Source organism: Coloeus monedula, assembly GCF_965178545.1.
Source record: "Coloeus monedula genome assembly, chromosome: 2".
NCBI classification, from domain to species: Eukaryota; Metazoa; Chordata; class Aves; order Passeriformes; family Corvidae; genus Coloeus; species Coloeus monedula.
Window position 1 is genome coordinate 89,468,902 of NC_138782.1, and position 15,480 is coordinate 89,484,381.

General features: G+C 35.1%; 1 protein-coding gene across 11 annotated transcripts in view; it reads right to left on the reverse strand.

The window, feature by feature from the left end:
• Nucleotides 1-15,480, reverse strand: part of RIMS1 (regulating synaptic membrane exocytosis 1) — a gene marked incomplete at both ends in the record, with an annotated part of 314,191 nt that overhangs the window by 119,366 nt on the left and 179,345 nt on the right. For 8 of the 11 annotated variants that reach the window (XM_082277097.1, XM_082277101.1, XM_082277100.1 and 5 more), the window contains 6 exons: nt 679-791; nt 1,839-1,885; nt 7,812-7,935; nt 9,366-9,465; nt 11,389-11,499; nt 12,236-12,303. In XM_082277097.1, coding sequence (XP_082133223.1) covers nt 679-791; nt 1,839-1,885; nt 7,812-7,935; nt 9,366-9,465; nt 11,389-11,499; nt 12,236-12,303 — 563 coding nt within the window. Of the gene's footprint in view, nt 1-678; nt 792-1,838; nt 1,886-7,811; nt 7,936-9,365; nt 9,466-11,388; nt 11,500-12,235; nt 12,304-15,480 lie in introns of those variants that run through there. The other 3 variants (XM_082277103.1, XM_082277105.1, XM_082277104.1) reach the window with 1 other exon arrangement.

The following is a 15,480-nucleotide window of genomic DNA, read 5'->3' on the forward strand; positions in this document are numbered from 1 at the left end:
AAGCATAGTTGAAATCTATCTACTCAGATTTATAACCCTTTCAAAAGTTTTTATGAAAACAATAATATACAGCTACATCATTTCTTAAGGGAATCATAATATTAGGAAATTTTTAAGCCTGCTGTATACTTATGAATTAATATGATCAATATAAAAAAATCTAAGAATGTAGAAAAAGTAGTCTAAGTATTTATAGTATATTTAATAAGCAGGACTTCAATTAGTAGTACAAGAAAGTTCCAAGATGTATCTAAATTAAAATGCATTACTGAATAGTGTAATGCTTAACAAATACACAACTCTTCAAATGCTCCCATAAAGAAAATAGGGATACTATGCTTGTTATCTGCAGATTACTGGACATGTACAGCAAAGTCACTATTTTCAATGCAGAAGCTACAAAATGACAAGTTTCAAAGCACTTTAATGGGCTTTTCTCAACGTAAATTCCTGCACTCCTGGGTGTATTAAAACAACAATTTCTAACGTCTGCTATTATTACAGTGATGGCTTGTTAGTGCATACAGAGGGTGTCAAAAAACTCTTGAAACATGTTAATTTTTACCAACAGTGAACATTTCTCTTGACCTCCCAACAGACCTTGGAAATGTGCAGGGCTGAGGGACCAGCACTTCACAGATTTCCATTAAGAACTCAAGAAAAACAAAATATGCTCACAGAAAGCTGCCCTGGTAGGACCTGAGGTGCATCCCGTAGGGCTCCAGGGCTAGTCGGAGATATAACAGAAATAGAAGGCCTTTCCATCTTCTGAGATTCAAAAGAACTTGAACCTAAAACCGCATGAGAAACACATGAACTTACCATCCAAAATATGGGTAACTTACGAACTGCTTGTTCTTTGAATTGTATAAAGCTGATGTAGAAAGCATAGTGAAAAGAGTGCTTGTTTACCCCTACATCCCAGATTAAATCTGTCATTTTTTGGTACATTTGAAACAGCATATAAAAAAATTGTTCTTCAAACATCATTGACAAATCATAGCAAGTGTTTTAAATAAAATACTGTTCTCTGACCGAGTTACACATCTCCCTTCCCACGAAAACTACTCTCATTCTAAAATCCTAAGTCTTTGATGAATAAACCACATCTGTTGTATGGATTATACTCCTGGTAGCCTCTGAAACTTTAATAGGAAGATAGGCAGGACATACATCTCACATGGAGGATATTTCAGCAACTGCTGGACATCATCAGATCTCCACCAGTGAAAAAGAGCCCTCACCAATGATATGAGCTTGTGACAAGTGAACACACCTTCCCTGTCCCAGGGAAGGTTTCTAGTTACATGTCAGGAAAGGCTCAGATGGAACAGGACTAGGAGCCATGGCCCTCAAATACTCTGGCTGAAAACTTTCAAATGGCATAGTTAAAAAGAACACCAGTCTTTTGAAGTATGATGCATAAAAAATTCACCTAGCCAAGGTTTTCTTGGTAAAAAAAAAGAGAAACAAGAACTCTGGACTTACTCTGGATGGTGCAGGAGGTGAAGTCCTGACACCGTTTTTACCTTTGGCAGTCCCTTACACCTGTTTTCTCTTTTATGTTAAGGGACGTAAATGATTATTTTGGTACTAACAACACAAGATAGAGAATAAAAAAATATAGAATTCTGCTAACACTTGAAATCTTTATATGCTTAATAACATCCATATTGCTTTGAATTTAACACACATGACCAAAACCCATTGAATTTTGTCATCCAAAAACCTCAGAGCCAATGTGATTTCCACAGATCATCTTTTAGAAATTTCATAGCTGAAATAATTGTGCTGGGTACAAGATCATGCTTAAAGAAGGAAACAAGGTGTGTACTCACTAGACTCTAATGGGGGGTGGGAAGTCTCGGGAATCCGTGGTATATCACTAAAATGTGAATACATAGTAATTAGAAACAACAGAGACAACCTTCAGCTGTGACAAATACATTGCTGGGACAGTTTTTTAGAAACATGGATCTGTTTCTGTTCTAACAGGTTACAAGGAAGAAAGAGGAAATATTTAAAGACATACTTTCCACTAGCATTCATGAAAATCTTACCAATGCAAACTACCTTCAGGTTAAGGAACTAGCAGGTATAACAATATGAGCACTACAATGTTAACATTGTGGATGGATTACATGATACTTTTACAACCACAACAATAAAGAAAGAGAGCTTTTAGGAAGAGAAAGGTGGCAAAAGGAAGTACAGCTATGGTTGTTCAACTATTTTTTGGAGGAACAAAAATCAAAAAATAAGACAAAGATTAACTCACTAGTAATTTTTATATAAACGTCTCAAGGAGTTCAGAGAATGAAACTGATGAAAATGTCTTACAATGATAAGAAAGGAAAATAAAGAGCATTAGCAATGTTAAATGAACAAGAGAATAATGCATTTCTCCAAAGGATAAAAGAAAATCAAACCATATAACAATTGGGTATGGACATTTTTCAACACATACATATCCAAAACATATACAGATATAAGCAAGATAAACTGCTTAAGTCCACACACATCTATCAGCATTTTCCCATCACCAAATTTACTCTTCCATCAAAATCTGGATGATGCTAGTTCCTGGCTCTTTCTATTTTCAGCCATCATTGAAAATACATTACAAGGGCAAGAAACACCTAGTATTGTACAAATCTTAACAAAGCAGCAGAGCAGGGAAAGGGAAAGGGAAACAAAAGTCTTCAGTGAATTACTTGAATGTATTTTCATCCACACAGACTAATCCAAAATTGGAACTGCAGTAACATTTCTGAAGAACATTTACAAGATTTTAAGTCTATAGTTGAGAATTTTAAAGGTATTCAGACATTGTCTGCTCAGCGAAACACAGAAATCTTTCTGACTTGGAAGTCAATAAAACTAAGACTCCTAGGTATATAAAAGTCACTTATGAAAAAGAAACAGACACTTATATCAGAAAAGGAATGCAACAGTGCCCAATCACTGAGCCTTAAGTTCACTTTTCATGTCCTGCAATTTAAACTTATGGTGCCTGTGTTTTAAAATAAACTATTTCAGCTGTGTGTTAATGGCTCAAACCAGCTTAAACCTCACATCACTAAACAAGAATGTACCTCTCCTTGTCTTGACTTCATAAGACAAGAATAATGTGGTTTTCTCAAACACATGGAATTATAACTGAGTTAGTCATTCTTGACATGGCACAGTACTACTTTACAAGCATATGAACAGATTAACTGCCTGTTGCTCAGCGGGGCTGCTGTGCAGACTTCTTTCTCTTAACGCATTTTCTCTTTTTCCAGGTCAGACTTTCCAGGGCATTCCTCATCAGTCTGAAGGATTTACTTACCATAATCAAACAGATTTTTCTGTTCAATCCAATGTTTAGTTTGCAATATTTTCTTGTGCTAGAATATGAACACTCTCATCTGAAGTATAGCACTGTTTGTAATAACATCACTTTTAGGATATCTAAATGAAGGTTCACATGTGCAAGGAGTGTTTCAACATGGAAAGTGCCACCTACAGTCTCAGGTTGTATAATCCTGGTGTGCTTAAAGAAAGACACTAAAACTAATTCTGTTTGGATTTTTTTTCTTGTATTGCCAAAAATACAGTAGAAAAAAAAAGGCTAAAAATAAACTTCAAATATTAATTACACATATAAGCACTTAATAACTGATTCACATTTATGCTAAGGCACTGTCACTCTATTACGACCAATGCAGAAAAATTTAATAATAAATCAATATGAGGAACAGATCCACACAGTTTACAAGAGGATTAAAGGTTGGCATTTTAATTAGAGAATGAACATTCTAAAAGGAAACTATAATCTAAAACCTTTTATGTAAGAAAACTAATCGTATCTAGTCTGCTTTTAATTTTGCATTGCAGAAAATATTGACATATGATTTACAAAAAAGCTCTCTAGAAGAAATAACAGCTCATGACTTAAAATATTCAAAATTAGACTAGTCAAAGAAAAACAAAGTGAGAAGTTGCAAAACTGCCTATCTAATACAGGAGCAATATGAACTTGAGAAAAGTAGTGTCAGACACACATCCAGTAAAGAGCTACTAACTTCAAACTTTGTCTTTCTATCTCTACCTTGGAAGACAAAGGTACTTTGTGGTCTTACATGATATTACATATGATTATCTTGTGTCTGATCCTTCCACACCTCAATGAATACGTAAGCTAGACCAAACTCTACCTTAGGTTGAAACTACTCTGTGCAGATATATGGTCTGTGAGAATCACTATTTTGCACAGGAACAGCTATAATTTCTCTGCGGGATATAGTCAAGAGGTTGATCACTGAAGAGAAAACAAATTCAAATGTGGTTGTAACCTACGCCTTTTAGCTTGTTCTAGGAACAGATGTATCATCTTCTATACCCCACAGAGTTTCTAAAGAGTTTCTGAGTACCTCTCCCCGGTGCTCATCCTGCTATTTTCAAAACCAATCCTTCCCATCAGACCCTGTAGATCAATCTGCAGTTTGCACTAATTACATTACTTGGGCAGCTCTCTGGAGTTCAGCACTGCCTGGTTTATGATGGAGGTTCAATCTCCTTGCCAGGACCTAGAGCACAGTACCAGTCCCTGCACAGAGGAACTGAATCATATCAGAAAAACAACGGCTTTGGCAGCATTATCTGTAGAAATCTCAGCAGAGATAGCTAGCATCTGACAAAGAAAACAGAGACAAATGAAAAAACATTCGTTTTACCTGCACTATCCCACAGAGCACACAAGAGATGGTGAGTTAGTTACCATGCCACGTTTCTTCTCCAGAAAGCATACTGCCAGAGGATTTTCTGTGGTGTCCTATGTTAATCACCTCTCACATTATATGCATATTCATAGGTAATTCTTCCCCTCATATTGAGATAGCCAACCCATTAATTTTACTTTTTATATGTTCCTTATCCACCTTGTGTTGCAGCCATTAGAATTAGTGTCAATTAGTTTCTATGGAGTTTCCACGGTACTAGTGCGGTTATACTGTTTATTATTATGTTATTATGCCTTTATCTGCTAATAGTGTTATGTGCTTCACATTTTTCTCTAATAAACATCCTAAATTATCCATTACTTAAAATTACATTTGCTGGTAGACACAGAAATCCAAATTTACAAGACTGAGCAAATTGTTTAGACCACAATTTTGTAACTGGCAGTCTAATTTGTGGGCAGTCTAACTTGTGGACTTACAGTCCTTCCATTATTCACTTAAGGCAAACCGTGTCATATTTGGGCTTTTTAGACCTAATATGCTAGGAATTTTTAAATCAAGACCATTAAAAGTGCTGGTACATTATCTACATTATTAATACTGAGAGATGAAAACACTTAAATTATGCAGATGAAATACCATTTTTCAGGCCTTTCGGGAACTTATTCCCTCACAGGAATTTTAGTTGTAATGGATTATCACTTAATGCTGTGTCAAGCAACTTCAATTTTGCTTAGTCAGCACCTAAAGCACCCACCAAATTTTGCCATACTAGATTTGCTGGATGGGATGAAATTAAATTCCCTGTCATGAATTTGAAACAATCATACAGTTTGGAAAATAAGACAAAGTGAAGCTATGGACAAAATCAAAGTAATCTGTAAATGTAAGCAAACCATCTTCCATTATGCAACACAATTTAGATATATCATAATTATTAAGAAAAAAGAAAAAAAAAGGAAAAAGAAAATCATGTGCAGCATGCTCTTTCTTTTGCTAACTACTACCAGGACTTCCTCTGTTGTACAATGTCTGAAACTTTTGGTTATTTTCAGATGACAGACAGGTAAATACCAATCTGATATAAAGCAACTGGACTTTGACTCATTGCTGCAGGATAAAAGGGAACAGTCTTTAAATTCCAAAGTTCTATGCTCTAGAGATATTTATTTGTTCTCATAAAATCCCTAAAAAACAAGCAAAAGAAAAGAAATTTTTAAAAATCTATTGAGACATAACTCTGCAAGAATAATGTTGTTCTATTATGTAAAAACCTCCATGCCAAGACTCCATTTACCTCAAAATAAAAGCAAAACCTGATGTGCTCTATTTCTGCCTATGTATTGAAAAAAATATGCACGGGTCATCCAAAGCAAAACTTTACATTTTATTGGTACTACTTCTGGGTGCACTATTCTAGTGTAAAACCCACTGCTTAGATTCAGGAACATTCTTTGACTTTGAACACACTTCAAAAAAAGGGTGGTATTTTCTCAGTTTTTCTTCAGGAATGTGTCACTGGAATGCAGTTACCTTGTACTTAACTTCTCCAAACTAATAGATTTATCAAATTTGTAAACTAAAAGAATATATTTGGTTTAATACTGAAGTTATCTTAGAAGTTAAGGGCACACAACATTTGTAATTATATTGACAGCAATAAATATATCTAAAGCCCATTGTTTAAAATGCTAATCTAGCACTTTCCTCTTACATCAGTTGTACAGTTGTACAAATCCATTTCTATGTTTCTTCACCTGAGATGTGGAGTCCAAGTCGTGCTTGGTATCAATATATTTCTTTTTTGCTGATTTAAATATAAACGCTAGACTTCCAAAAAGGCATGCTATTCTCAATAACAAAGATGTACGACTGAATTTGCAATTTTCTTTTAAGAATATCTCTTAATCTATCTGACTAAAAAATGCAAAATAAAGCTTCTACTCCCCCACAGTCTTCATCGGATGGTAATTTTAGCTTTTAACAGCCACCATTATTGCATCAAACTTTCATTTTCCATTAAGAGGTCAAAGTGATAGGTGGAATTACCCATTAATGTCAATTTTATTTAAGTACTTTTAATACAGATTGCCATTAAAAAGGCAAAACTTATTTGCAAAATATAGCTACACTCACATAGTACAGACAAAATCAATAATCAAAATGAAAAAGAGGAATATTTTAGTCAGAAAGAAAACAAATAGTTTTTTGTTTCTAAAACTGAAAAAGTATCATATTTCAGACAAGCTAAAATTATAAGATGAAAATAGCAAATTCAAAAGAATCACTTTTATTGTTAATCATGTGGCTCTGTTTCGTAAGGTAAATGTGAATTTACAATAAATTATTCATATTCAGTTCTGTATGACTTAGCTCAAAACATTCCTGGTATCACTAAAACTGCTATGAATAATGCAGGGCCAATCTCCCTAATTTTATCAATTGGAACAGATTTTATTTTCCTTTTAAGGTTTATTTGGGAAATTGAGAATACAAGAATTGTTGTCACAAAACCCCGAACCTGGGTTCATAATAAATAAAAATAGAGATTATAAACATAACACATAAATGCTAATTTTTGAATAAACTTTTTGCTTCCACATTTGACTTCAATAACCATCATTTAAGGGTAAATAGAGTCTTTTCAATTACAAGTTTTGTGTTTCCTTTTTTAGCTCTTTAAATAAGGCCTGTTTAAAATCCTATTAGCATTGACTTATTAGAGTCCTGCAATGCTTCCCTCCACTCGTGGAGACCTTTATAAGTTATTCTGATCTAGTAGGCTGAAAGCATGAAAACCAGAAGTTTCTCATGCACAGGTACACCTAATCCACCAGTTTCCCTTTGCCGCTTGGCAAAAACCTTTACAGTACTTTGACCACACAGAAAACAACACTTATACATATACGTCACTGCAAAGATTGTAAATGGTAGAGAAGAAAATGGACTATACAGAATGTCAATAATAGAAAGTGAATCATATCCCTTTATTAAGCAATAAAAAATAATTAACTCACAAACAGTCCCTTTAAAATTCCCATTAGCAGAAATAATGGCTATGCTTAAGAAGCAAGTCTTTAGCCTTACCCAATAGGCCTTGAAACAATAATTTCAACTTGAGGTTCTGATTTTGATTCTAAAATAATGTTGTAAACTTCTTCATTTGTAGCTCCAGGCAAGGGTTTACCATTCCATTCTAGAACTTCATCCCCTTGAATTTAAAGAGAAATTTATCTCACTTTCATATTCTTTTACAAGCAATGAAATTTGTATTATCAAGTAACATAAAAATTATTTTAAATCATGAAAGAGCTGTACTGAAACCTTCAGACACTTCCTGCCAAGCTGCTTTCTAGCTGGTTGGCTCCCAGTGCTTACTCTTGCACAGGGATGTTCTGTTCCTCATGCAAGATTTCATATTTGCCATTACTAAAATGTATGACGTTTATGCAATTACTCAAAGTGTTATCAACTACCCAAATTTTGGACATTTTTTGTAAGGATAAAAGTGGTTTTTGCTAAAAGCAAGGACTCATCCATGCCTTTTTAGTGTGTTCTAGTCCCATACAACAAGATGAACAGACTTTCACTCATTGGAAACGAGCAAAACAATGGATTTTTTCTGGGAAATAATTTTGGTTCTAAAACTACTTTTAGAAATCAAAAATAGCCTTCATTAAAAAGCCTCAAACAAACCTAGACCAGAAACAGAAAATTAGGATTTCAGCCCAAATAGTTTAAGATCAGTGGAGACAAATTTATTTTCTGTTATTATATAATCTGCATTTTAAATCTATAAACAACGATAATAGTTGGTGCTATCAACCCCATGTATATTGACTTGGTAAGAAAGAAAAAATTAAAAATGCCAAAAAAACTAGAATATTGTTAGAGACTCATCATCCTTTCTACTTCTTTATTACTATCTGCTTCACACAATTATCCTAAAGCCATACACATTGGCATTGGAGCTTCTGGATTCTTATGGCACTACCTAGGTACTCTGATTTGCTAAGACAACACTTGGAAAGTAGTTGCTTAGAGTTATGGTAAAATATAAACCATTAAGAAGTGACTTTGAAAACCAAATGCTGTGCATAATTCTCACTTCATTTAGAGGCTTGGAAAGTGCCATTAGCACAGCCATTCATTTGTAAGTGCAATATATACATCTAATAGAAATTACATATGTAGGACCATTTTTTGGGCTTGTTTTCCATTTTCATTTGTAACAGTTAACACTAAAAGGAACACTAATAAAATCCACTGTGTATGCAGTGTATCATCCTTTAGTGATGTGAATTTTGTTTGCCACCATCAGTTTTAAAAAAAAATGTTTGCATTGCTTCTGTAGAGTTTAATAAGTAGCTCCTGATCTATGAAAATAAAATTTACCAGTGAGACTCAGTCCTGATACCAGAATTCCTCAGGAGTGTCTTTTGTTTTGCTCATACATCCAAGCAATTGGAGTTCATAATAAACTAGAAACATAGGCAACCATGGCATTTCATAATAATATTATTGTTCTGTGCTTAAAAAATATTACCATATCCCATGACAAATGTTGATATAAATTAAAGGCTGCATTCAATAGGCCATTACTAGAAGATAATATATTTTATATGCAACTGATTGATTTACCTGCTCTGAGATGCCCCACCACATCAGCCAAGCTACCTTTCTTCACTTTGGTAATGAAGGCACCGAGTCGTCCTAATTCTGTCATTTTTCCTCCAACAACCTGGTTAATCACAAATTTGTGAGTCTCCAAGCCACAAACCAGACATCACATTGAACACAAATATAATGACTAACCAGTTTTCACATAATTTTTAAAATTACACCTGAAATGTGCATAGACAAATCTATTGTCAATTTGGGTTTTAGAGAGGCTTAAAGACAAAAAGAAGTAAAGCTGACACAGAATGATTAAAACTGGTATTCCTTTTACTGTGTTTGACTAATCAACCTTATGCAGTTTGGCAAGTATCTACATTTGTTGCAGAAAGAACAATTTTTAATAAATAACCTGGCAAATGCACTTTTTACAAATAATTGTCTGTCATGTACTCAAATTTAAATTGCAAGTGCACATCAGTTCAAGTGTATGAAATCGCGAAATGAAGTTGGTACATCAACTGAAAACTCAGCAAATACACTACTATTAAATATGGGCAGCAAGTTCACAGGAATGTTGATACTGCTAAAACACAGGCACTCTCTTCCAAGAACATGACAGGACAAACCAGCAACCTCTGGCTTTTGTTAAACAGAACTGAACAGATCTGTTTTTGAAGATGACTCCATGCTACAGAGAACAGGAAAATCAGGAAAAAAACCAAGTTCCCTCAAGAGACCAGATTTTAAATAAAATACAAAGAAAATGTAGTCTTTCTGACTTACTACTCCCTTTAACTATCTTACTCTCTCCAGTCAGGTGAGGGATTTGGGGGGGTTTTTTGGTCAGGAACACCGTGGAGTTTTATAATAAAATGAAACAGTAGAATGATGGTTCATTAGGGATTAGTGTGCCATTAGTTGCAATCACAATAGATAGCAGGAGCTTTAATATCAAAAAAAGGTCCAAAAGCCTATCTGCCAACAAAATCATCACATGATAATGTGTAAAATTTATCAGTGAGAGCCTTAGCTTGTATTACATACAACTGAAACTTGAAAAATCAAAGAGAAACTCTGCAACTCTACAATCTACATTTCCTACTAGGACCAACCTTTTTTTCTCACATATTCAAATAGAATTGTTTGCTGGCAGCAAAGATCAGCTTTGTGCTATAGACTACTAAACATTTAGAAGAGTGAAGCTATTTTCATCTTTTGTATTACCATGCCACACTATCTCACTTCAAGGTGGGAATATTTCAGATTTTGCATTGCTTCTGTTCACAGTGGAGAAGGAAGGACACCCAAATTAAATTCTCTCAGTCATCTTTGTTGCTCCATAGATTTAAAAATATACACGGAGAGGGAAATGCTTGAAGTGGTCCACTGTATTCCCCGCTAGCTTCAGAAACAGCACTCTCTCTCTTTTCAGTGTTCTGGCAATTTAGACACATGAACCTAAAAGTCTGCTACAAATGTAAATTAGGGATTTAAATCAATTGGACAGTGTTGCCAATATCTCAATTTCAGGGTGCTGGATGAACTAGTATTACATTTAATATAACCTCTACTATGATTTAAGAGGGGTTTTTTCAAGTTTTTGTGTAAATATTTAGTTTCTTCCTACAAAATTTCTGTTTTCAAATGGCTGTGTGGCTTTTGAACACTGACCTTGTGAGCATTTGCATCCAGATGACATTTAAGTATGTGGATTATAAGATGAATTACTTGACTAAATTGCAAACAGTAGAGCTAGAAAAGGCAGTACTCCATTAGTGTACTGCCATGTGCAGTATATATCTTGCAGACAGTCAAAACAGTTCAGCCCTTTGTCATGGATGACCGAAGACTGTATAGAAGGAGTAAATGTATTTCTAGTCATAATTCATCTGTATAACTTTCAAAATTTATTAAAAGAGAGGAATACATTTTTTTGTCAAAAGACCATGTGATTGGAGAGTCCTCTGATTTAATGCATTAGACCTCTATGTCTAAGGTCAGTGGAACTTCCTTTCATTTAGGACATAAATCATGTAATACTTACTTTTAGCCCTAGCAATGCACCTGATTCTTTAGGCATGGTTGTTCTCTTGTTAAGAATAACACGCCCAATTAAGCGATCTCCCTCTTTGGAAGGCTGCCACGTTACAGGATGCTGTTGAAAAACAAGCATTGGAATTAAAGAAGTGTGGCCATCTCCCAGTATTTAGATGCACATGTATAAACCAATAAAATTACTGTATCATCATGTCACAGTAGACACAAACATCCTTCAGATGTGTTGCATATTGCACCTGAGCTTTTTATTATTGTAGCTGTTGGACCCTGGCTACATTAAACATTTAGGCCTCTTTTAAGAAAATCTCAGCATTAAGTCTACAGATAGAATTACAATACATTTCAAACTTCAATACAATTAAACATTTTAAACACACCTTAGGTAATAAAATTAAATACTTACTTTTAAATTACACAACTCTGAAAAGTGCATTCAGAAGTTCTGTTCTTTAGAATAATACGTGTTATGCAGGCCTAACATATGAGGGTTCGTTATATAATAAAATCAAAATTATACTTTCCAACTCCAAGTCTTTAAAAAAAATCACTAATCTTTCCCAGAGCAGCATCACACTCACAAGTGCTTTTTTTTGTGGTTCATAGTGAAATTAAGTGTCACGTCTATAAAGGAATTAAATTCAAGTTAAGATTCACTCAATTTTACAAATATGCATTTTGATAAAACTTTCTGATTTCCATTTCCATGGTCCTCTAAAACAAATTTTTAATGATGTGTGTAGAATATTTTTTACAGCCAAATATCTATTCTGAACTGAAATAATTAGCAAACATTTTAACTCATACTTATGAACCTCTATTTTTCTATTTCTTACCGAACTAATAGGGGACGTCTCCCTGCTGTGCCACGTGGCAGGATCCAGCCAGTAATAATCCAAGTCACCTGGAAGAATATGAATAGAAAGAAATGTGTAATCTCTCAAACAGAGAAAGATGTATGAATGATTACTTCTGCATGCATGAATTTTAAAGTGCAATAGTTAGATGAAGCAAATGCAAAACCTTTATTATGGTTCAAATCAATATCTCAATTTTAAAACAATGTAGCATATTAATATAAAAATGAAATCACTAAAATAATGTGTTTATTTGGACCTCTGCTTTTTCATGAATTGCACCTTAGAATTGGTTGTGCGCACTGTCTATTTTTACCTTTGCCCAGTCCAAGAATGGACCCCAAAGCATCACATTCACAGCCCTCCTCCTCCCCACCATCTCCATAATAAACACACAGGACTATAGCTAATGATGACATGAGAGGGAATACTCCACAAAATAAGCACTTAGCTACAGTTAAGGACAGAACAGTCAACCACGCTCTAGAATCTGCAAAGATCAATGCTGTGACAACAGGTACCGTACAGATGGAGAGGCACAGGAGCTGGTAACAGAGTACCAGAGAGAACAGCCACACAAATACAGCAAATAGTACCAACAGCAGGTACAAGGCTGCAATCTTCTCTTTCACTTGGGATAAACTTATATGCTGTACATCAAGATTAAGCCCATGAATTACAGTGGTCTGGAAGCCATCAGCCTATCAGGACAAGGAGGGCACTTTAGGCAATACATCGTCAATATCTTACTTTATAAAACAGATCTCTACAATACTATTGTCAGATGCCTGTGTTCTAGTAAGAGTAGTGATCTAATAGAAGCCCAAACAAAGCATGCAAGGGAAAAAAAGATACCTTTACAGGAAGAAATTCTTTTTTATTCTTTCTCTACAAATATTTAGATGTCGAATATGAAATACAAGTTGTACCATTCTTTATAACTCATAAAATCTTCAATAGCTTACCATCTACATGATCATATGCACAAGTTTATTTTTAAACAGCATATTACTATCATATGCATAACCACGAGGCAGTTTGCGGTTTCATTAGCTACTGCAGTTCTGCAAGTTTGGAAAACACATTAAATCACACTAAAGATCTTTCAGTTTTATTTTTAGCATCCTTCCTTGTGCCTTTATAAACTTCAGAATTACAACGAGAACAACAAGCCCACAAATTCCACTGACACCTGCAGTGCTGGCAATCAGCTCAAATCTATGGTACAGAGCTCTCCAACTTTCAGTAATGGACCCAACAGTAACACCAAAATCAACTCTCTGCTGTGTGGGCTGACCTGCCACCAACAAAACACAACATGCTTCATCTTCTTCTTTCACAGCTATTTAATGCTCAGCAGTAGAGAACTGTTCAGGAGGGAATAACTGTCAGTTCCAGCATGCAGACGAATGTATCCAAGTGCTCAAAAACATTTCTGCTCATCTCCACTGTTCCCTGCCTTCTTTTCCTGTTTTCCTTCCTAGATTCAGCTTCTTGGCCCCAATTTCCTTGCTGGTCTTCCACCTGGTTACTGCATATCCATGACCATTTAATTCGTGCCCCTAGCATGCTTCTCCAAGCTCCTGCTGTAGCAAGATCCTCTCATACATCTTCTGTCTTGGCTAACCTGCTGATTTTCCTATTCTCACCATCCGCCTACCCTTTGCTGCCTTTTCTTCCCTTACCATGTTTTTCTGTTGTCCATCTTCTGTCTACTTCTGCTTCTGGCTTTGGTGTCCTTTCTTAAGGTTCTGTATTTTAATCCCTCCTTAACCTCAAATCCTTTGATACTAAGCTACATTCCTGCACCCTCCTTCCCACACCTAAACCTTTAGGTGTCTGTGCCTTTCCCCCCTTCTGTCTGTCCCATGCTTTGCTAAATTCCAAGCCATCAGCTACATCCACAGCAGTTGGCCACGACACCAATTTTCTCACCCTCTTCTCTCAGAAGCTGAGGGCAAGAACTGCACTGCAAATGCAGCTCTACTGAGCTGGAACACTAATGATATGCTCAGAAGCTGTAAAGGTAGCTATCAAATCAAGCATCTTGACTGAAAGTCACTGAAAGTGGTAAGTCTACAATTTGGTGAATATTTTAAAAACCCAAAAATGCATGAACTGGGGAGAGAAAAGCACACATTCTTTAAAAAGGACTTAATTTTTAAATTCACATTAAAATTCAGTATGAATTTTAACAGACCACTGGCACACAAACTTCTGGGAGAATTTACAACTATAAAAGAAGTTACACAATGGAAAATATCAGTTAATTTATTCATAAACACTCATCAAGTAGAACACAAAAGTTAAGACACAAATGAAGACACTCCCCAAATGAGTTTAAAAAATACTTCATGCTAGCAACACTGACACTAGGGACATCTGCAGTTCAGTACTCTGTTGTACTTTTAAAAATAATTTCTCCTTGATCATCCTATGCCACTGCTGCTTCTTTGCCTAATGTCTATTTATGCCATTCTTGCACTGCCATACCCCCAAACTCTCTATTTGTTTAATTGCACAAAATAGCTTCACTGCACTAGTACCATAGAGATCCAGGCATAAGTAAAAAACATGCAAAAACTTACTAAGAGCACAGCTTCAAAATTTCAGATTTGCTCCAAGAAAACCCCACTGATGTATTTCTAAAAGATATTATTAAAAATGCATCTGCAGTTTTAATGTATGAATTCCTTAGGATCAACTGAGCGAAACAGAGTATGTATTTGCAAAACCTTTTTTCCTAAGGGAATAATTGAAAAGTTGTATCCTGACAGCAATGAAGTGCTTTTCCTATTAACATGCTGCTGCTCAATTACTTTACTCTTGGATGCACATGAATACAATAATAAATTACATGACACAAATGTGTCGAGCTTTTTCCATGAGAAGTCTTTTGCAGCCTTCAATCAAAATCCAAGATGGGGAGTAAAACTCTTAATAAATTCTTATTGGTTTTGTATCCACAATATGTATGCTTTCAAAATAAAGGGAAAGCTAAACTCATACCACCAAAAATCCATTTTCTCAAAAATACTTTGTCTTCAGCAGCACTATCCATACAAAAAGCTAATGCTCGGTACTGTGATTTCAAGTGAGATCCTGAAGAGCTGAGAAGTGCTGGAAACAACAGCCTTGTCTCTCTTGCGAAGCCAAAACAAGCACAAAATATGAGAGGGCCTGTTATTGTGTCATGCTGATTTCCAAAGAGTCTTGAATACTGG